This window comes from Patella vulgata, chromosome 2 (assembly GCF_932274485.2).
Source record: "Patella vulgata chromosome 2, xgPatVulg1.2, whole genome shotgun sequence".
Lineage (NCBI taxonomy): Eukaryota > Metazoa > Mollusca > Gastropoda > Patellidae > Patella > Patella vulgata.
The window spans coordinates 45,505,974-45,528,988 of record NC_065880.2 but is presented as its reverse complement, the minus strand read 5'-3'; the positions used below and the strand labels follow the sequence as shown (position 1 = coordinate 45,528,988).

The 23,015-nt window shown below is 35.0% G+C and overlaps 1 protein-coding gene across 4 annotated transcripts in view; it reads left to right on the top strand.

The window, feature by feature from the left end:
• Window positions 1–4,756: 4,756 nt before the first annotated feature.
• Window positions 4,757–23,015, top strand: part of LOC126810825 (long-chain-fatty-acid--CoA ligase 1) — a 40,503-nt gene continuing 22,244 nt past the window's right edge. Inside the window, exons 1-2 of one of the 4 annotated variants that reach the window (XM_050536118.1) lie at window positions 4,757–4,883; window positions 13,253–13,398. In XM_050536118.1, the coding sequence (XP_050392075.1) occupies window positions 13,261–13,398 (138 nt within the window). In that variant the 5' untranslated portion in view covers window positions 4,757–4,883; window positions 13,253–13,260. Of the gene's footprint in view, window positions 4,884–11,200; window positions 11,282–11,563; window positions 11,583–11,834; window positions 11,883–13,252; window positions 13,399–23,015 lie in introns of those variants that run through there. The other 3 variants (XM_050536119.2, XM_050536120.2, XM_050536117.2) reach the window with 3 other exon arrangements.

Here is a 23,015-nt window from a genome sequence, read left to right as displayed (position 1 = left end):
TTTTACCGACATTTCGCCTAATAGTTTGGATGCGGGTGTGGCGCCAGGCAGGGTAAGCTTACTCTTCCGGACACCTGTTACCACTGTTTGTCGTGTATTTTGTACACGAGGAGCAGTCCTTTTGCTGATTACACTATTTTGCTTGAATACACTATTTTGCCTATAACGTTTTTTAGGACTTCGAATTCTGTCTTATGGTTTGGAATGTTCGTACTTGGTTTTATTTTATTTGGTAAACTTTTAGTACGTTATAAAGTACACTAAACCCTACCAGAATCAGTTGAGAAACCTTTTGTAGCAATTTTTTGGGGGGTTGAGGGGGTATTTTCCATATATTGACCTGACTGTAGAACAAATCTCTGGTCTTAATCTTATCATTGACTTAAATATTCCGATGACAGGGACGAGAACTCTGTGAAACATGAGCCGCATATTCCTCCCAACTGAAATGCGAATTCATTCTTCGGAATGACTCATTGGTAATAACCCACAACTCGGAAGTTGTGGGCCGAGAAAGTTCCTCGGCATTTTCCGGCGTGGTATCCCCTTGTCGGTGATGTAGTGGTGGTGGTGTTGGTGGTGGTGGTGGTGTGTGTGTGTGTGTGTGTGTGTGGGGGGGGGGGGGCTAGCAAGGAACGAAAACCGAGGCCCCGTGTACGCGTCGGCGTGCGTGTTATTGTAAAAGTTCCATCATTGCACATGCACAGTATAGTGTGTATGCCCGTTTTCACTAGCCCGGATCGAGCAGAGAAGTATGACTTTAATTCAACATGCAGAGAAATTGTAAAATGTTATACAGACGAACCGACGGATGGGGGACAACTATGGGGTATAATATAGAAAATACACAATTCATTCTTCGAAATGACTCATTGGTAATAATCCACAACTCGGAAGGTGTGGGCCGAGAAAGTTCCTCGGCATTTTCCGACGTGGTATCCCCTTGTCAGTGATGTGATGCGATGTGATGTGATGTGGTGGTGGGGGGGGGGGGCAAGGAACACGGTATAGTGTATACGTTGGTGTGCATGTAATTGTAAAATTTCCATCATTGCACATCCACAGTATAGTGCGTATGCTTGCTCGTTTTCATTAGCCCGGATGGAGCAGAGAAGTAGGACTTTAATTCAACATGCAGAGAAATTGCAAAATGGTAAAGAGACGAACCAACGGATAGGGGACAACTACAACAAGACCACCTTATCGTATGGGGTATAATATAGAAAATACACAATATCATCAAATTTCAGGCAAATTGATCCACTCTGAACCGAGAATTTAGCGATTGAATTTTAGACCTAGCCTCGATCATCATTACTAAAGTCGGTACGATAAAAAAAAAACCATAGTCTCGATTATCCATTGTTTGATTTAATCATCAATGAGCGTTGTGCAGCAGGTCGGATTCCAATCCAGTAAGTATCACAGGCTAGCGATGACATCGAGAGTTGATTATGATCTGGATAAGTTTTATGTCTAATAATTTAGATAACATTTCAGGCCCAAAGAAAGACCTGCGATAGGCAGATTTAGCTCTTGCATAATGTATATTTAAGTAAAGGGAATATACACAAGTGAATATCTTACATAATATATCCCGATCATTTCTCAATACACATCAGTTATTAGTAACCCGGGTAAAGGGAATCAGCGAAATCTATATAAATAACCCTTTAAATCCAGTATTATTGACTGCTCTATAGTAATATGCGAATCGGATTTCAGAGATTGGTGTTACAAATATTATGTTTTATATAAATTTGTGGATACCTTTGATAGGCTACAATTTATATAAAAGTGTAAAATATACTCTTCAAAAAAAATAGGGAATATTCAGAAACAATACAAAACTGCGGAAATGCACTGCTGTTTTTATTAGAGGTAACCAGTGTATGTTAATAACAGGCCAATTAACTACACATGGACATAAACAGTTCATATGGGCGGCTTATCTGACGGTCCCATTTCGCTCGCAAAGAGATACACTGTCAAAAGTGAAAATGGACGTTTTTGATTTTTGTCTTAATAATGAGTATTTGCTCCACCAATCCTCAGACATTCAGCAATTCGTCGTGGCATGCTCCTAATCAACCATCCAATCACGATTTGGGGCAATCTGACCCACTCCCCTTGCAGTGCCACGGCCAATTCTTGCAGTGTTGTCGGTTGACGTTGACGTCGACGAACACGTCCTCCGATCAAATTAAACGTAACACGCTAAAGCAAAGATACGCTAAACAGCAAATCTTATGCAAGAACCGATAGGAAAGCAACCATGGATAGGATAAACCAGCAAGCGGCAGTTTTCATCAACCCTTCCTAGAAGTGTCAAATTTGACAATGAACCCCTCCCACGTGTATGGCGCTATTGCGTGTCGTATGTGCAGCTCAGTGTTTCTGTTGGGGCGATAAGTTCTTCATCTGTGAACATACTCTCAAAGCATGTCAAGAGTCCATGGGTATTTATCATATCACAACCTGCATATTTGTATTTCAATATCCCCTACTTTTTTTTTGAAGAGTATAGTAAACTTAAAAATCTAACTTGACCTGTGAATACATGCACCATAGTCCATAGTGCGCTATTGATCAGAGATTCAACTGCAAACGAAAGAAAAAAAAATAATTAGCTTGATATCTCAGTTAAACTTGACTTTAAAACTCGTTTTTGTTTGGATTTGATAAATTTGTCATAAGTGTTTGACTTGACAATCGGGCCTCGTAAAATCAGGCGATGCTAGTCTCGAACTTCTAGACAATAATATGCTAATGAAACTAAATAATTTTACAAATCGCGTGACATTATTAATTAACTATCCCTACGTCCGTAGATAGAATTATCATATTTTAAATATCATTATATATTTAAATATTTTGATTAGGATGAGCTAAAAGATGATTTGTACGAGAAAATTATAAACAAAATAACATTGAAGTTCTTAGCGTGCTCCAAAGAGGAAAAGACATCGCCTCCGTACATATTTCATTCTTAATGATGCAATAAAATATTGGATTTACCGGAACACGAAACGAAATGTTATTTTTACGCGGAGTCTAACTATCGTTATAGTGGAATTTATTATAAATTATAATGCATATTATAAATATATAATTGAGTCTAAAATATTCTTAAAGGCTCAATACCACTCTTGTTGTAACTGAATAATATGTCCCAATCTTTATTCTGGTCAAACAAATTGTACTATTTTACAATATTCCAATTAATTGATGATACAAATTTCATCTTAACACACCCAATTTAAAAAATTGGAAAAATTCAACTAAATGATTTGAAAAGCCTAACGTAAAGTTTTTCAAATGTGACTTGGATTTAAAAATATTTTCGAACCCTCTGGACAAGTAAAATAGGATTTAATAGATAATTTACACAACAGGTAGGATACTTAAACATCTTATACTTAGAATAAGGCTATTATTTATTTTCTGGAGCTGTCAAGCCACCAAGAGTGTTATTGTCCCTTTAAAATAGGTATGAACCGGCCAGCGATTTGATCCTGTCGGTAACAGAATATTGATGTGTTGGAACCTGATTCTGTTTTGTTCAGCTGGGGTATATTTAGAAACGTTGCGGCTATCTTTAGCTCTTTGCTTCCAGGCCAAATGAGTATCGCAGCATGTTGATATGGGTCATTGAGAATGGACTTTGCCTTTTTCACTCACCTAGATTCTAGCTAAAATAATTTACGTCAAGACTAATGACGCATAGAGGTTACAGGTGTTAAGGACGAATAAATTATAGAAAAGCACAAAATACCAAAACACAAAAAAGCAATTTAGTAAGAAATAAATAAACACGCAGCACAATGAATTCAATTATAATAGAGAGAAAATATCTAAAATCTAGTTTCTACATTTGCATGTATGATGATCATTAAAATAATGACTACTTTACTATAGTTAATATTAAAATACTAAACCTAATATAGAACATAATTATATGATCTACTTTTGACATTTAAGGAACAGTTTATTGATTTAGAATATCGTGATAAAGAAAACACTCAAGAGTCGATTTCCTAATAATCAGAAATTATACATGAAGATTGATATCAAGTATATTCAGGGGTGATTTTTTACATTAAATTATCTTCCAATAAATATCTATAATTCCTTTTTGTAACGCCATACTGGCTTTTCTTTTACGGTCTGCACCCCCTCTTTGCGAACACTGAACTTTTCAGATCGCTAAATATAGAAGATTTTATTTATTCTGTCATTTTTTATTTCATTAATCAAGTTATGTGCAATATCTAACAACCCCCCCCCCCCAAAAAAAAACCAACAAAAAAACAAAACATTGGCGATCATTAAAATTTGCTTAGATATTTAAAAACTTTAAATGTAAATTTACAAGCGTAGTTGTGGTTGGGTAATATCTTAGAGGGAATAATAAAGACAACTTTTAAGTTTAGGATTACTAAAATATCCCCGTTTCAAGAAAGTTGCAAAATATTTCAAGAATTTCAAAACAATTAAGTCCAGTGCGTCTTCTTTAAGAAAAGGAAAAAATCCCTCCATGTGTACAGGCCTGTAGGGCAGCATGTAGGGCTTGTCGTGAGATTTGTGCCGTGGGCTTTTATCCCTGTGACGGTCAGTAATTTTTATAAATCATGGGACCTTAAGGAAGGTCGTAACCTACTTTTACATATGACATGCGGAAGTCGAGGTTAAAAGATACATGACATGCTCTACTGTCCGGTCAACCGGCAGACCTATTTCGTTTTTCGTTTCACGACTCATGTGTAAATTTGAAAGTGACCTTGCGTCCTAGTTATGTATGTTACGGATGTGTATTTTCAGTGAACACGGCGTGTTTTGTTGAAGAAAACGCTTTACATCTCCTGATCAAGTGATTTTACTAGGTAAATATTGCAGTTTTCTTATTTGTTACTTGTAGTTAGGTAATAATTTGAACTGAAAAATCATTTGCTCACCAAATTACAGCCAGTAGGACAACATTGTTCTAGGCGTACCGGTAAAATCTAAACAAAAAAATCACACACGGTCACACGTTGTAATAATAAGTTGTATTCTCATTCTGAGGGCAAAATACACCTTATTTTCATGAATGAAATTGGCTTGTGAAAAATGTACATGCTTTATTACATGATAGTACCCTTGGATATCGACACATACTTGTTCCCCAACTTGGAATTGGAATCCAATTTGGATGTTTTTGCTACTCCATCACTGACACAGGACTCTAGGCCTATCAGTACTATCATCATCACTCTCCTCAGGAATGAATTCAAAAATAAAATTGAACAAGCAGTATAGAACACAGGTCTGATGGATGGCACGTCTCGGAATTCAATAAATTTGCTGATACTTAAACTTTATGGGTTTAAAAGCAAGATTTCTTATTATTACATAAAAGTAAGCTTATATTTATATACATTCATATATTACATTATTATATGCATTGCGACCCATTATGTCAATTTCTAGGTCCCAAATATTAGCGATTTCGCTCCTTTAAATATATCGAATGCATGACAACTCTGACCAATGACCACTCGGACCAAAACCAGCCGGACCAGTTGATAGACCACTGGGACCAAGACAAGACCGCTTGGATCAAGACAGTAGACGATTCGGACCAAGACAAAATGAAATGAAATGGGGTTTAACGTCGTACTGTTATGCTCCTATACTGGGCTAATGAAGACGGGCATACGCCATATCGAATTCCAACTGCCAAGGGATCTTTTACGTGCATTCCAATGTTTACACGGGACCTCGGTTTTTCGTCTCTTCCGAAGGACTAGACAGCTCTCCTTGTCAGGCCCTCCGTCCTGCATCACTGACAAGGGGAAACCACGTCGGAAAAACGGACCAAGACAGAAGACCACTCAGACCAATGTTTTTGAAATAATAGGCTAAAGTGTTGTTTTAATAACTTGATATGATATTGAAAATCGTGTTTGTTGTCCCCCGCCTTTCGAAGAAAGCAGGGGACTATTAAAATGGGTTCGTCCGTCTGTCTGTCCGTCTGTCTGTCCGTCTGTCTGTCTGTCCGTCACACTTTTTGGGACACAATAACTCTCTTCCTAATTGAGCTAGAATGTTCAAACTTGGTGTATGTGTTGATTAGGTCAATGCCTTGATGGAGTTCGAAGATGAGCATTTTCCGCTTAGGGTAAGCAGAGATAAGCAATTTGATTGGTTGATGCTTTGGGACACGATAACTTTAGTTCTAATTAAGTGAGATTGATGAAACTTGGTGTATAGATTTATTATATGAATACCTTAACTAAGTTCGATAATGAACATTTTTTGCTGAGGGTAAGCAGAGTGATAAGCAATTTGATTGGTAGAAACTTTGGAACACAATAACTCTCCTTCTAATTGAGGTAGAATGTTCAAACTTGGCATAGGTGTCTATTAGGTGAATGTTTAAACTTGATGTATATGTAGATGTTCATTAGGTGAATGTCTTGACTGATTTCAATAATTAACATTTCGAGCTGAAGCTAAGCAGAGCTAATCGATTTCATTTGTCGATGGTTTGGGACAAGATAATCTTGATTCTATCTGATAGAGAGTGATGAAACTTAGTGAAAAAAATAAATGTGCGATTAATTAATATGTGTCATCTATTTATTTTGCAATTTCGGCGGGGGACATCAGCCTCACTGTTGGCTTGTTTTATATTAATATTAATAAAGTGTTGTTTTTAATAAATTGATAATTGTGTTTGTACATTTTTAGCCTACTTACCTGTGTTATTATCTCATCATGAAGCACAGAAAAAATCTCAATTAGCAAAACATCGAAAACTGTGTAGTTATTAATTCGCATACATGTACTTGTACTTCTGAAATGACTACCATATTTATCGATCTGTACTGCCTTCTATCGCAAGCTTGTCTTGGTTGGAATGCATGTCAATGTTTAGTTTACATTTTATCATTAAAATTGATAGAAACTTCAAATATGTGTTGTGTAAATATTTTCAAATAAATTCATCAGCATATTATTCCTTTTTTAATTACTTTTACGGGAATATATGATTATCAAAGAACCATAAGTACGGTACCACTAATGTTTTATCATTTGGTAGAGCCTTTTAATAACAATGTGGTTCATGTCAATATTTTCTTACGTGTTGGTCTATTTCAAATAAATTCAATGGCTTTTTTTTATATGCAAAAATACTTACCCGTAAAATATGACGAAAGATAATAATTGTTAACCAAATTATTGGTCCGAGTGGTGTTCTAAATAGATAGATAACAATATATTGAGTAGTCTTTTATTTAATTTGTTTCAGAATGTTACTTGGTCCGAGAGGTCTTCTAAATAGATATATAACAATATATTGAGTAGTCTTTTATTTAATTTGAACTGAGAGTGGTCTTCTAATTGTGGTCCGGGTGATCTTCTGTCTTGGTCTGAGATGTCTTCTGTCTTGGTTCGAGTGGTCTTCTGTTACTCCGACTGATCTTGGTCCGAGTTGTGTGGTTACCATTACATGTATATCACTCCACCATTTTATTTACCATACTAAGTTTACTTCGTAGGAGTAGAAATTATATTCAATCACCAAGCCTGCGACTATAGCTAATAACAGATAGGAAAATTATGAATGGACTTGAGCGATTATAACTTTTGGTTCAACTGAGTTAGTAGAAAAAAATTGTTATACGCCCACAATTTCATGTGAACGCACATACGCCAAAAGTTAAGATCCGATTGTTTTAAAATTGATATATGTTGTTTACATTAGTGAGATGAAGAATCTTATTTCAATAATTTCTGTTTATTACTTCTAGAGTTATGGCCCTTGTTTCACTTTGTTTCACCTTGTGAAGGCTCTAACATCAAATGTTATCTGCCAATCTGTATGAAATTTATATATGCAGCATTTAGATTAGTGAAACCATGAAGCCTATTGAATTTCAACAATTTCTTCTAGAGTTATGGCCCTTGTTTCACTTTGTTCAACCTTGTTAATGTTCGATTGATGAAAGTTATCATCCGATATGTATGGAATTTATATGCATCATTCAAATTTGTGAAACAGAGGTCTGTTGAATTTCAGCAATTTCCATCAATTATTTCTAGAGTTATGGCCTGTTTTTTTGTGAACCGTGTGAACGTTCGAATAACAAAAGTTGTGAAATGGAGGTCTATTGAATTTCAGCAATTTCCGTCAATTATTTCTAGAGATATGGCCCTTTTTTTTTTACTTTGTGAACATTCGAATGACAGAGGTTATCATCTGATCTGTATGAATTTTATGTGCATTATCTAAATTAGTAAAACAAAAAAGCCTGTCAAATATCAAAATTTACTGTAAATTAATTCCAGAGTTAAGGCCCTTGTTTCAGTTTGTAGAATCTTGTGAATCATCAAACGACAAAAATTATAATCTGATCTGTATGAAATGGTCTTGTAAATGCCCCCAATTACCCACAAAAGAATAAATATGCGCTAACCCTTGTTGACTGCTCGGGCGATTTACATGTAGCTGCTATGGGCTTATGTTTCGTTGCCTGGCAACCTATCTTGTGTATTATCACAAAAAAAGAGCTGTTCCTGTATAAGTTTTACCAGATGTTAGATTATAATCAAATTGACAAATTTTATTAAATAATAATTATATTATATGATAATGATTTAAGACTTTGATTGACAATTTTAAGGTCAGTAATTATCAGAAAAGTACTTGTTTGTGTGTTTAACGATTAGTAGGATATTTTAAATTATCAGTTTGTTGTCACCCTACATTGATTACGAAAGTCGGTAAGACTTAAAGGAATAATGTATTTCATTTGGAATAGATGGTTTGGGCTGGTCTAGAGTGTCGCTCTTCGAGCTCCAGCTGGCCGGTCAACTCTGGTTTGCGATCGTGGTTTGGATCCCCGGTGTGGGCATATGTGGCTTGGAGATGGTGCCTTCTCAACCTCATGGGTTTACTCAGGGTACTCTGTTTTCCTCCGGGGGGTTGGATGGCTGAATGGTTAGCGTGCGCGCGCTGTATCATAAAGTCTGTCATTGAGTCGACTGGCGTGGTTTCGAATCCCCGGTTGTACGTGGCAAGGAGTAGGGTCGCCTGTCCAGCCTCGTGGGTTTTCTCCGGGTCCTCCGGTTTCCTCCCACTGCTAAAGACCCCTACGTGCAAGCGAATTATTGAAATAAAATTAAACCATATGTTAGTCCCGAAATGACCTAGTTTGTGTCGAGTGGACGTTAAACCCCATTTCTCTCTCTCTCTGTTTAACTCCGACAGGAAATACCCCTGCACTAAGATAATAAAAATCAGAGCTTGTCTAGCTGTGATATCACCTTCTGTGGAAGTGGACGTTACAAACACTAAGAACAGCATGCATTTGGATTTGATCTGGTTACCTGGTATAAACTTACACAATTCCAAAATTAAATGATGCTGAATCATTTCAGCAGTTGTTGAGTATGCCACATCCTTTGAAAGTGTGATTTTCAGTAGCTCTCCCCGTGTACATGCAAGCATCAGATTTTAGTCTGTTGAGAGCTCTTTTAATGCCACCATTTTCTTAGTTTCTCCATTTCAATTATTATGAATTTTAGGAAAACTTAGTTTTTTTGTTAATTAGGATGTGGTAATTTTGTCGTAATATTAACATGTCTTGATTGTCTCTTTAAAACCCATATAAATTGTGAAAAAAAACCAGAAGTAGCAGTACTAGCTTACTGGGGTAACTGATAATAGGTTATCATTTACATTGTATGAATCAGTGGTCCTATTTTTGAAGATACATGTACAAACAAATATGTGACATGAACCATATCACCTGCTTGAAGTAATACATGTACTAAAGAAAGTTAAAGGTGTCTAGTTTTTTTTCTGTCAATTTAAACCTGCATCTAGTTAAAGGAACTGGACTGTGCATGCTAGCTAATACCTGTTAGTGTGGTGTTCTTGGTTTGTCAGCAGGGTGCGATCTATATATTTGCCGCTAATCCTTGGATGATCCAAAAACAGCAGTGTTATGAACTGTCTGTTTCACAATAGACTTGTCAGCAGTGATAATCTCTCACCACATTTTTCATCTAATACATGTAGTTGCACGCAGGAAAAGTATTTGTATCGTGTTGGTTCTTTATAATTTTGAATGACAGATTGGTACTTGACTGCTATTTAAGATTAAGATTCATTAATTAAATTCACATAGTCTCTAATTACCTTTTATTAGGAGGGAGATAGACTGCTCTTTGTATGCAAATTGTGTATAAGTATGTAATACAAAGGTTATGGACCCTCTAGAGGTCACAATTTTTATCCAATTTTGTTGAAACTTAAAACACATTTTTTTTTTCTTTATATTCCAAAAATCTCAGTCCCTTTTGATATTTGCACATTTCAGACCATAACTTTCTGGATTATGGCCCCTGATTGTACAAAAAATCGTTTTTGTTTTTAACTTGTTCTCTATCCATCTCTTGCAAAATGTGGGCGTATCCTGCCTGGCAGCCACTGATTGTTTGTCTGTTCATGTTTGGCTGCTACGCTAGGGCTGTCCTGAGACTGAAATTTGGTGTATAGGGGTACATTTAGCTCGGACCGAGGAGTAACATAGGCATGGCGACGATGGCCTACCACTTCCAGTTTCAGAGTTACGCTACTTCCAGTTCATGACTGTACCTGTGCTACACCGGGTCAATCGCTAGTTGTGTATAAAAATCATTGATCCATAACTTGTATATGATGATCAAAGTTCACCAAAAGATTATCTGGCTTTTGGAGATATTAGCCATTGCTATTGTGTCTGATTACAAAGTTGATATTAAGTTCTGCCCAAATTCTTCAGGTATTATTATAAAGATATGTATCATCATACAGGTATGAGGTGGTTAGAGTTAGAACTAGATCCTAATGCTAGGATTATTGAAGCTTACTGTTATTTTGATGTTAGAATAAAGTGATATTATATTTATTCATGTAGGTAATTAATTAACTGTGTAATCTAGCTACAACAAGTAGAAATATAAGTACATGTATGAACATAAATATTTGATAAGTACATAGACTTAGTACATGTATTATTTAATAGAGGCATTAGTGATTAGGATCTAGATGAAGAGATTATTACCATGCATGGATTAGTTGGATTAGATCTAAAGGTTATACATACCATATCAGTAAACAACTTGCCTTGGGTTTCATATTATTTTAATAGTCGATAGACAAAGTCCAGTGTAGATTCAAGATTCATTTATAATAAGTGTTGTTGTAAAGACAACTGTGAGTTAATGTGACGTGAGGTCATAAACTGTGGTGAGTTACTATCTCCATTTTATGTCATATAAGCTTATGCCTTTTAAATGCTTGAAACTGAATAGGCATTAATGCTTTGAGGTCTTTAGAGGTTGGTAAAATTTAGTTTTGATGTGATTTGATTTGCATTGTGCAAGTTCAGATTTAAAAATCATATGCAAAATTTAAGACAAATATATCTGTCTAGCCATCACTGAGATATAGTCGTTTTAAATTTCAATCTACGAGTCTTATATAAATTTTTTATTTTGGTTTTCAAGGAGTTGAATGAATGCTCGTTAAAATATCTTACTCCAAATAGGTGAGTTCCTGGTGTTTTAGTATTACAGTAATAATGAATAACTTTCTTGGTGAGAGTGATAATGCGTTATGTTAAACTGGGTTAAAAAACTTAGTTAGCTAGCTTAACCATTTTGTTGTGTAAATAAACCAATTTAAAAATACCAATTCTATACCTGTGATTGGTTTATCCCAAAAACTGGCGAGTCTTACATATAGCTGCCTGAACGGGTTGACTTTATAATATTTATATATTATAATAGGTTCATCTGCCTTGTGTACTTCATCCACTTTTTTAAAATGCAGTACAGTACGGGTATATGTAAGTTGTTACATACGATCAAGCATGTCTGAAGTGGCATTCAACAACATTTTTTTTTTATCAAACTTATTCGGTAGTGTAGTTTAAATAGGGCAAGGTAATCATTAGAAAGGGCATGGTGGGGCCCCATACTGAAATAAATTGGAGAAATAAATACGTTTCTATTTATCCAAGTCTAAACTTTTAAACTGCTTTGAAGTGAACATGATATGAATCACAAGCTACTTGTTACTATTAAAGAACCCCATCTATTTTGTTAATCTGTAGGCTATTTATACACATTAATGTTTGCAGATGCATACTTGTGCAACAATTAAATCGTAAAAATTATTCGTCCACATTATTTACTTGGCGTTATTACACCATCATTATGTACGGTACCTGATATTATGTACTTTATTTGGATGAATATTAATATTGTGAGTAATTGATATTAGATCAGGTTTCAATGTATTTAATAGAACAGTAGAACTCAGCCAACTGTAATCAAGATAAGGATCTTGAGAAGCTAAACATTTAAAGCATTATTTAAATCTATTTTTAATTTAAAGAATATACATGTATATAGGCTCGCAGCAATTAAAAAAAAATATACATGCTTGCAATATCCAGTTGGTACCTGATACTGCAAATTTTTATACACTTATATGTTCATCATTAATGTGGTCTTAACGCCCTTCTGAACTGGTCAGGGTATCAACTAGTCTTGGACATGAATGAACCCTATCAAAATTCTGGTTTGTGCATCAATTATTCACAGAGTTATTCATTTTATAGCCTCTGTCATCAAAGCCTTGTAAGTTGTAATCAGAGTTTTTTAAATTTATTTTTTGAAGCATCTGGGAATTGTTCACAAAGGTTAATTTGGGCAATTATTTGAAGTCGCTGCCTTTGATATCATCATTTTCTTTACAATCTTGCCGGGTCACTTGTCATATTTTCGCTTATTTATTGAATTTGACATAAAAATCTTGTTATAGCCCTGCAGTTTATACATGTACTTTTTGAGATTTCTATTTCAAACTCACTTAAATTGCTTTGACTAGTGATAAAGATGAACCAGTTGAAATATAGACATTCAATATCTATTATTGCACTTACATGTATCTAAACATTATTATCAAAAATCTTCTTAAAACTTAGAAAAGGTTAAAAATATACAATCCTATTAACTGCTTAGAAGTAGCTGCTGGTTGGCATGTGTGTCATTGACTGGCAATCCCTGTTTTAATTATTTGATAATGGCAATCAAGAATTTAATCACATGTCAATAGTAGAATCAGAGAATGCATCTTGTTTCTTTTTAAGCTTACATACATATTGAAATTGGCCATATATGTATGTAATAATTTTAGTATTTTTATTTTCAGATCCAAAAATGGAGTACCTTAAATTAGCAGGGGCAAGTGTAGTCACAGTAGGAGCTGTGGGTACAGCTGCTGCTCTGTATCTATCCCAGGGTCCAGAACCTATACCTCTTATAACTGACATGAACAATCAAACACAACCATGGAAAGTAAGTAAATCATTTATAAGTGTGAGTTTATAATTTAGTATATTCTATGCATATTTTTATTATTGTGTTTGTATGCAATGTGATATAAATAACCATAACTGTAACCCAATGAAAAATGTCTTGACAACAATTTTCTGAATTTTTGCTTTAAAATGCCAAGGTAATCACACCAGACTGGCAGAGCCCTTATGATTGTCCTATGCCTAACTTCCGATATTGAAATAACAGAGGTTTTGCAAATTAACAGTTACAGTTAGATAAGTGTAAGTGGAAACTGTATATTATGACGTTTCGCTAAATTCACACTTACAGTTACACTTAGTAGGTTGTGACACAAACTTGGTCCACGATCTTGATAGGCCTTTATCACTCACAGATAGGGTGACCCATGCACTCTACAGAAATACAGTCCACCGCTGATAGTTCGAGACTACCACTGAAGCGTGCACATTCTCCGTGTCGAGACCAACTTTCTGACAGTATGATACTATAAATAGCCATGGCACGTGCAATTCTCTACAAATCTATCAACTATTACAGCCGTAAAAATTTTATTGTTGACGATTTTGAATAGCAGTAAAATTAAGCTTCTTGGTTATTACAGCAGATTTAGAAATTATGTTCGTTTCATTTTTTAAATTGCTTTATCATTAACTGTACCGTTAAAAGCGGCATCTTTTGGTTTAGTACAAATAATATCTCTAAAACACTCGGGTTAGACAGGAACATGATACTAGCAGTAGATTTATTTTACTTTTACAAGCTTCTTAAAACAATTGTTGAGCTAGCTAACGTGCTTATTTCTAAATTCAATTTCTTGTTCTAGCTTTCTGTTATGTTTCGTAAAAAAGTAGTCTTGATTATCCCGACCTGTTAATCCGACGTAGAATGGTCGATAGACTGGTTAAGTGAGACTAATTTCAAAACAAGGGCACGTAACCTATCTTTTACTCAAAAGTGTCTGGATGTTATGGAGGACACTTGGAACCAGTTTTCAGTCTATTATTTATAGATGATTAATGGTCATAGCTTATTAAGTACAACATGATCGTTTATTTAGTGACTATAATTGTGTGAAACTGATTTGAGGCTTGGCATATATATAAATATTGTGGCGTAATTGTCGAGATATTTGGAGATATTTATCTATGGTGGGTCACCCTATCACAGATAGATTGTTAAAGATGAGATTAGTAAAGCAAGCACATGTTTTGTCTCGGCCGCTTCTTATTTTATGTACATGAAGGAGGTCTTCTCTGTGGATTTAGTTTGTGAAAACCACGATTCAGAGAAAAATTAAGGACTGGATTATAGAAATTAAACAAGGTTTGGCTAAGTGTTGTGAACTTACAGTTATGGAGGCTGCTATCCGTGCGTGCGTTTCGCGTCATACGTCACAAAAACTGATGACGTTTAACCGTCTAAATGTTAAATTGCGAAACCTCTCTAACAACTCCAGTTTCCTGATAGTATCGTCAGCATATACATGTGTAAAATTTAAAGACATGGGGAACACAAATAGGCAATTTAAACAATGTAAAATATAGACACATGTTTTATATAATGGTAAAACACTAAACTTGGGTTATAGAAGAATACAGGTAGAACACTAGCATGTGTTTTAGAATACAGGTACTGTAGAACACAAACAGGTGTTTTGGAATACAGGGAGAAGATATTTACATGTATACAGGTAAAACACAAACAGAATAGATATTTATGTAGAATACAGGTAAAACACAAACAGATATTATATCGATATGTTATATTAAATACAGGTAAAACACAAGATATTAGAGAGGTTTTGCAACTTTACTTAAATATGACGTGAAGCACAAGTCATAAAAGTGTGTCTGACGAATAGCAGCCTCCATAAATGAAAGTTCACAATACTTTGCTAAGCCTTGTTTAATTTCTATAATTTTTCTCTGAAACGTGGTTTTCACAAACTAAATCCACAGAGAAGACCTTGTCCTTCATGTAGACAAAGTAATATAAGAAGAGGCTGAGACCAAACATGTGCGTGCTTTACTAATCTCATCTTTAACAATCTATCGAGATCATGGACCAAGTTTGTGTCGCCACCTGCTAAGTGTAACTGTAAATACACTTATCTAAATGTAAGTGTACATGTACATGTAACTGTTGCGAAACGTCTCTATTTATATAGAATTCAAGTAAAACACAACAAGATAGTTATATAGAATTACAGGTAAACGCAAACAGATGAAACAACAGTAACATACACTGCCAATAAAAGATACATTATGGGAGATTAGATAAAGAGCTGGCAGTTCTCACTATAGTTAAAAACTTGATAATGTAAAGGGAATTTGCTGAAAACTTCAGTCAAATTGATCCACTCTGAACTGAGATTTTTGGCTTAGCCTAGATCATCATTACTGAAGTCGGTACGATAAAAAACATAATCTCGATTATCCATTTCATGATTAAATCATGACTGAAAGTTGAGCAGCAAATCGACTAATCCAATAAATATTGCAGGCCAGATAACATTTAGATAACAATAGGTAGATTTAACTCTTGCATAATGTATGTTTAATGTATACATTATACAAGAGCTAAATCGGCCAATTGCAGGTCTTTCTTTAGGCCTGAAATGTTAACTAAATTATTAATTAGACATTGATTAACTTATCCAGACCATAATCAACTCTCAATGCTGGATTCGAACCCGGTCTTCTGCTTCTGATTAAATCAAAAAATGGATAAGCGAGACTATGTTTTTTATCATACCAACTTTAGTTATGATGATCAAGGCTAGAGGGGGGTTGGATGGCTGAATGGTTAGCGTGCGCGCGCTGTATCATAAAGTCTGTCATTGAGTCGACTGGAGTGGTTTCGTATCCCTGGTTGTACGTGACAAGGAGTAGGGTTGCCTGTCCAACCTCGTGGGTTTTCTCCGGGTCCTCTGGTTTCCTCCCACTGCTAAAGACCCCTACGCGCAAGCGAATTAATGAAATAAAATTAAACCATATGTTAGTCCCGAAATGACCTTATTTGTGTCGAGTGGACGTTAAACCCCATTTCTCTCTCTCTCTCTCAAGGCTAGACCCAAAATTCAATCACTAAATACTTGGTTCTGGGTGGATCAATTTGACAGAAATTTTCAACAAATTCCCTTTATATAATCTAGTAGGGGATCATGTGGCTAAGTAGGTAAGACGCTGGCTTGCTAGTCTGGAGGCCGGGTGTTCGATCCCTGCATTGGCCGAGAAAGTTCATCCAGATTTTCCGGCGTGGTTCCCCCTTGTCAGTGATGCAGGATGGAGGGCCTGTCAAGGACAGCTGTCTAGTCCTTCGGATGAGACGAAAAACCGAGGTCCCGTGTATACATTGGAATGCACGTAAAAGATCCCTTGGCAGTTGGAATTCGATATAAGAGTAGGCGATAGTGCCGCTGCCCGAGCAAAATTTCCCTCATAGCACACTGTATGGTGTATGCCCGTCTTCATTAGCCCAGTTTAGGAGCAGAACAGTAGGACGTTGAACCCCATTTCATTTCATTTCACATTATCTAGTTTTTAACTATTATAATCTCCCATACAGTGTATAATTTATCCTTAAACAGACTCTTTCACTACTTTACAGCCTCATTTCATCAAATTCAAACATATGACATCATCTGCGGTTGCTAGTGATACCAAAATTAAGAGATAAAAAAAAATTAGGCTATTATCTATGACAGGGGATTTGAGTCAAAAGTCACTGCTATGTTGTTAGTGCTTTTACATCTACAATGTTGCAAATGTTGAATTAATGTGTAAATTGGAGGACGTTAAATTTAACAAAATATGTAATACATCGTGTAAATTGACATCTACGTTTTGTCATTAAACATTTCACATTAGACATTTCAAAATTTCCACAACACGCCTAACTCCATCTACCCAGATCTTTAAACACTGAACTCTCACATCTTCTCATATGACACGCGCACTATGTATTGTACCGTTCAACATTTCACTTTTACATCGTAACACAGAACTCACGACATGAAATTAGCCTTGTATGCAAATAAGTTCAGACGGTACCTATTTTTAATCACGTGACATCTCGCGTGAAGAAAACATAATTTGCAAGCAGGGAATTTCCTCCAGCATGAGACCTGCAACCGGGTGTTGATTTTATGATTTTTTTTCTACATAAAGAAAGAAAAGTAAAATATCTCTGCTTCCACATATAATACAAGAGATTGTTCGTAGAATTCATAGACTTTCCTACGAAGAATTTTACTCTGAAGTCACCAGGGTTTTGTGTGAACGTGTGCGACAGTCCATGAGCAATGTGGACATAGAAAGTTGCCACAACAACCATCCTGCCCTTCATGAGAAGTATACATAATACAAAATATAATAGCTCAACAAATAAAAGGAGAAGAATGAACAATGGCCCATGGATGGGTATTATATATTTTATAAACAGGATAGCATTATAATGCAAAAGATGACAGCACCAAAAAAAGACAGTCATACAGCTTAGATCTCACGTGATTAAAAATAGATACCGTATGAACTAATTTGCATACTGGCTAATTTCATTACTTGTTCTGTGTTACGATACACTAAGACATATGTCGAGGGGTACAATACATAGGGCAAGTGTCAAATGAGAAGATGTCAGAGTTCAGTGTTTAAAGTTCTGGGTAGATGGACTTCGGCTTGTTGTGAAATGTTTAATGACAAAAAGTAGATGTCATTTTACACGATGAATTTGTCAGTATTACAGGATTTTTTACTTTTGACTTAGTCAAATTTACACATTACATTCAACATTTGCAACATTGGACATGTAATAGCACTAACAACATGGCACTGACTTTTGACTCAAATCCCCCGTCATAATTATCAGCCAACTACGTATGTATTACATCATTTGTAGAAAGTTTCCTTTTCACTTCTCAGGTTTTTCCTGTCCCACTTGCTATGGAGTCACAGATTTTTCATGAACCTATTTCAGCTACATGTAGTTACAGTATACTTGATATAAATTGATATTTTCTGTACATGGGTATTAAAGCATACTCAACTTTTATTTAACTGACTCTAGTGTTTGAGATTAAAGAAGATATGTACGTACATGTATATCAATGACCATTGATTTATGTGAATAGTTTGTTGGTTAATGATATATAATTTGTTTGTATGGACTATAAAGCTACTGTTGATAAAAATTTGATAGATTTATTTCATTTATTTGTTACTTATATATATTGAATTATGGCCATAATGTCAAGTTGTCTGCTTGAAAAATACATATCATTGATTAGGCCTGATTGAATTTATTTCCTGAACATGATAAGTTCTGTAAATGTCCTTGTACCGTTTATTCTTAGGTCATGTCAAAGGTTAAGACATTATCATTTCGGCATATCTGTTCTTACTCGAGTCCTTCACAGACTGATGACTCTGTGAGTAAGGTTCGATCCCGGTGTTTGCAGAGATAGTTCCATTGGGGATATTCCAGCCAGGTTTCCCCAAGATACAGAATGGATAATGTGACAAGGAACAGTCTCTAGTTATTCATTTGTGACGAAAAACCAAAGTTCCATGCACACGTTGGCATGCACATAAAAAAAAACTTGACAGGTGGAATTTAATTGCTGTCCTGGCAAAATGACCCTCATACACATTGTATGACGTATACCCGTCTTATTTAGCCTTGTTGGTGTAGATAAGTAAGATGCAAAATTGTTTCTAGATCAATTTTGATCTTAAATTGTTTTTAAATAGACACAAGGGGATTTTTTTACTGAGTGTTATAAAAATTCCTGGTTTTGTAACAGAAAACAATTTCATAAGGTGACACAGAATTTCAGTACATAATGAGCACTCATTGAAAATTCATAGATATAGTAATTTGATTTAAACCAGTAATTTGAGTAATATTTGGTGTTTCGTTCTTATTCCTCCGACTTCTATTAGACGTGATGGGAGCTGTGGTGGTTCAGTAAGTAAGACGATGGCTCGCTAACCAGGAGTTCTTGTGTTCATCTGGATATTCCAGCATGGTTAACCCTTGGCAGTGGTGTAGGACGGTAGGTCTGACAAGGGACACCGTATAGTCCTTTGGGTGGGATTAAAAAAACAAAAAAACTGAGGTCCCGTGGAATTTGAAAAAATGGTAGGCCTTGGGGAGCTGTCTGGGCAAAATTTTCCTTATAATAATAATTTATTCATACAAAATAAGTACAATTACAAAAAGTATCAATACAAACATAAATTTGACCTTAATATATACATAACGTTAAATTTAGTTTGTACAAAGTTCATTAATTATATCATTTGAATTTTCGACGTTTTCTCTTAAAGATATAAAATCTCTGATGGCGCCTGCCTTAATTTTATCTTCTGTAGCCCAGTCGGAGCAGAAAAATAGGACCGTAAACTCCATTTCATTTCAAATTAGACGTAACAAAAGTTTAATATTATGATGCTGAGTAGATTTTTTGATAAGCTACAATGTATCAATACTGAATACAAATACTTAACTATATCATTACCTACATAGTCCAACAATCAAACTATTAATATTCCATGATACTTACTGCCAATATAGTTCTGTAGGGTTTTAATGTTTGTTTCAACACAGTATGATATGACAGGCAGATGTTCCCATTTATAAGGGAACTGACAAGTTTGAAAATCTTAGAGGATAATGGCAGGGAAAGAAATAACTTACAAATTTACATACACTATATTAGCAACCATGTGTGTATTTTTGATACCCAGTTAGCCATTTAGAAGATGGATGTTATACTAGTACTGTAACTAAAACAATGTCTACTGGCCTGAAGCAATATACCATACATGCATAATTTACTTGATTATCATCCGGGGTTTAATGGACCTGCTTATCAGTCGAACAATGGACGATGGGTTGTATGTTCAATGCAGTTGGGGGTGTAAGATTGAACATACTCACTTCTTCTTTGTATACTTCTATATATATAGGCAACACACAACAATAATAATATATATACAATAATGACCCCACAGGCTAGGTAACTTAATAACGAACAGTATCTACTAAGAAATAACTTATCAGAGACCTGTCCTACAGTATGTCCTGCTGCCTGTCTGTAGTCAACTACCCTTCTTTTTACAATCTTTCCTCTAATATACTAGAGGTTACTTTGTAACAATAAATAATAATTATATTTTAAACTTAATAATATTTTATAGTTGTTAAGGGGTAGTATTTAAGTGACATCCATTCCTTCTGGGACACCTCATCTACATGTATCATTTAGTCTGGGTCCACCAGGCCATGACTAATAAATCAACAAAGGGGGTTTAAAGTTTAGTCTGTAACCAGTTTGTGATGATTTAAATAATATTAGTGATAAATGTGAGGTTAAACTAAAAATACATAATATTAATATGGATTCTTATATTATATCATTTCCAGAATTTCAATAATATACAAATTGAAGGCTGAAACAATGAAAAGGGAATATATTAAAATCTAATATAATATTATAATAATATTAAAAGAAACTACACTTCACTTAACCTTCACTTTTGCTTGTTTTCAGATCCCATAATTCTGTAATTGTAAATGATAAATCTATAAATCTTCATTAAATAGATATTGTTTCAAACAAAAGTTTATAATTTTACCTCAAAGCTCTTCTTTGTACAAAGAAGGTACAGCTCTGACTCTGGCCTTCATCTTCTCCACAACCTCTTGGACTGCTATCTTGTTCTCCTCTGAAGAGTGATCATGTTGAGAAAGAGGCGATCCTAGCATACCATTGCGATTGGTAACCCTAGCTGTACAGTCTTTTTTACAAAAATCCCAGTATGTACAGTACTGGCCAAATTAATAGCAATTTTTTTTCTAAAAACGTTGCAGAATTAACTCACTAAAATTGAAGTATGGATAAAATCATACACCGTGAATATATTGAACTGAATATTCTTACACATAACCATATTGACATCTACTTCACATTGCATGGTTGGTCGAGGTAATTGATGACGTCATGACGTCGTAGCGGCTGATGACGTTATCGATGTCCGTCATGTTTTTTTTTTTGCCGTTTTTGAAATACGGTCATTAGGGAATTCTCTAATACAAGAACATCAGTTACGTTTTGGGGAGAATACAGGACAAGCACACTCAAAAAACAATGATTTCAATGGTCGTGCATGACGTCATTACGACTGTGTGACGTCACAATGACGTCATCTCGCCGAAACAGGTGTTTATGCCAAAACACTTCAACTTGATTGATTTCCATGTTTTTTGTGTTTATTTATATCTTTTCTTGGGCGCCGAATCGAACTACGGCTTTTAAATTGTTCAAAAATCGACGTAAATTGATTTTTTCAACGATAGTTGGTATACAACGGTGAGCACATGAGCGAGTAGACTGTGGGGAAAGTTACGACAACTCATTTCCAGGCGCCATTTTGGGTCCCAATTATGACGCCATAAAAGCTATGATGTCATGGCTTCATACAGGTTTACATACCAAAATTTGTTTTTTTCTTGCAGTATTAGGCGTTGAGGGATAATATAACGTTTTACCCTAAAAAAAAATGCAAAAGAAACCAATGCAGTTTGGTTCAGTGATAAATATATCAAACAAAATCATACCCAAAATCGGGGAATTTTCTGAGAGCGATATCTCGTAATCAGTGTGTTTTACTATTTACTTGTTGGGTTATAAATGATTTCTTTTTAAATTCCTCAAATACAGAGTGGTTATGCAAGCGAAATGTGCCGAAAAATCGAATTTGACAAACATCAATTAAAAAAAAAGAAGTATTTTTTATATGGTGCCAGGCGTTTCTTTCATAATGGCCGCCAAATTTGGTAATATTATTATTATTATTATTACAGCATATTTATAGCGCGCCCTTTCATAAAACATGTTCAGGGGCACTTTACAAAGTGACAATGTAATCATACATAAACAACAAGATTATGGACATGTTAACAATTGTATACAGAGTCAGTTAAAAGCCTCATTAAATAAATGTGATTTAAGTTGTTTTTTAAAAGAATATAGAGATGTACAACATCTTAAACTAAATTTTATGGTAGATTATCCCATAAAACAGGTGCTTGATAACTAAAAGAGACTAGTTGAACAGTTTGGGGCTTTAAAAGTAGTTTATCTGATGTACGTAATGTTCGACCATTATATCGTTGTTATGTACGCGAAATGTGCGGAAATCGAATTTGACAAACTTCAATTAAAGAAATGTATTTTCCATGTGGTGTCGGGCATTTCTTTTAAAATGGCTGCCGAATTTGGTAATATAAGGCAATTTAACAAAAAACCCATAAATTTGGTAGACTAAAAGGGCATCTCTTGAGATACGTAAGATATGACTTTTGCTCTGTCCTTTATATGGTTTTCGATGTCTCTGAATTTGAAGATAAACACAAAAGATAGCAGCAACACAAATTGGCGGATATTAAATTAATCGTCATTTTTCCTGTTGGATATTAGATAGTGTCTCTAAAGCATGATGTACACTGTAGTTCGATGTACCCTGTAGTTCAGATACAGTCTCCAAACCGTGTTTACACTGACTGTAGTTTGGGTGTAGTTCGTCAAATGAAGATGAATTTTACGATAT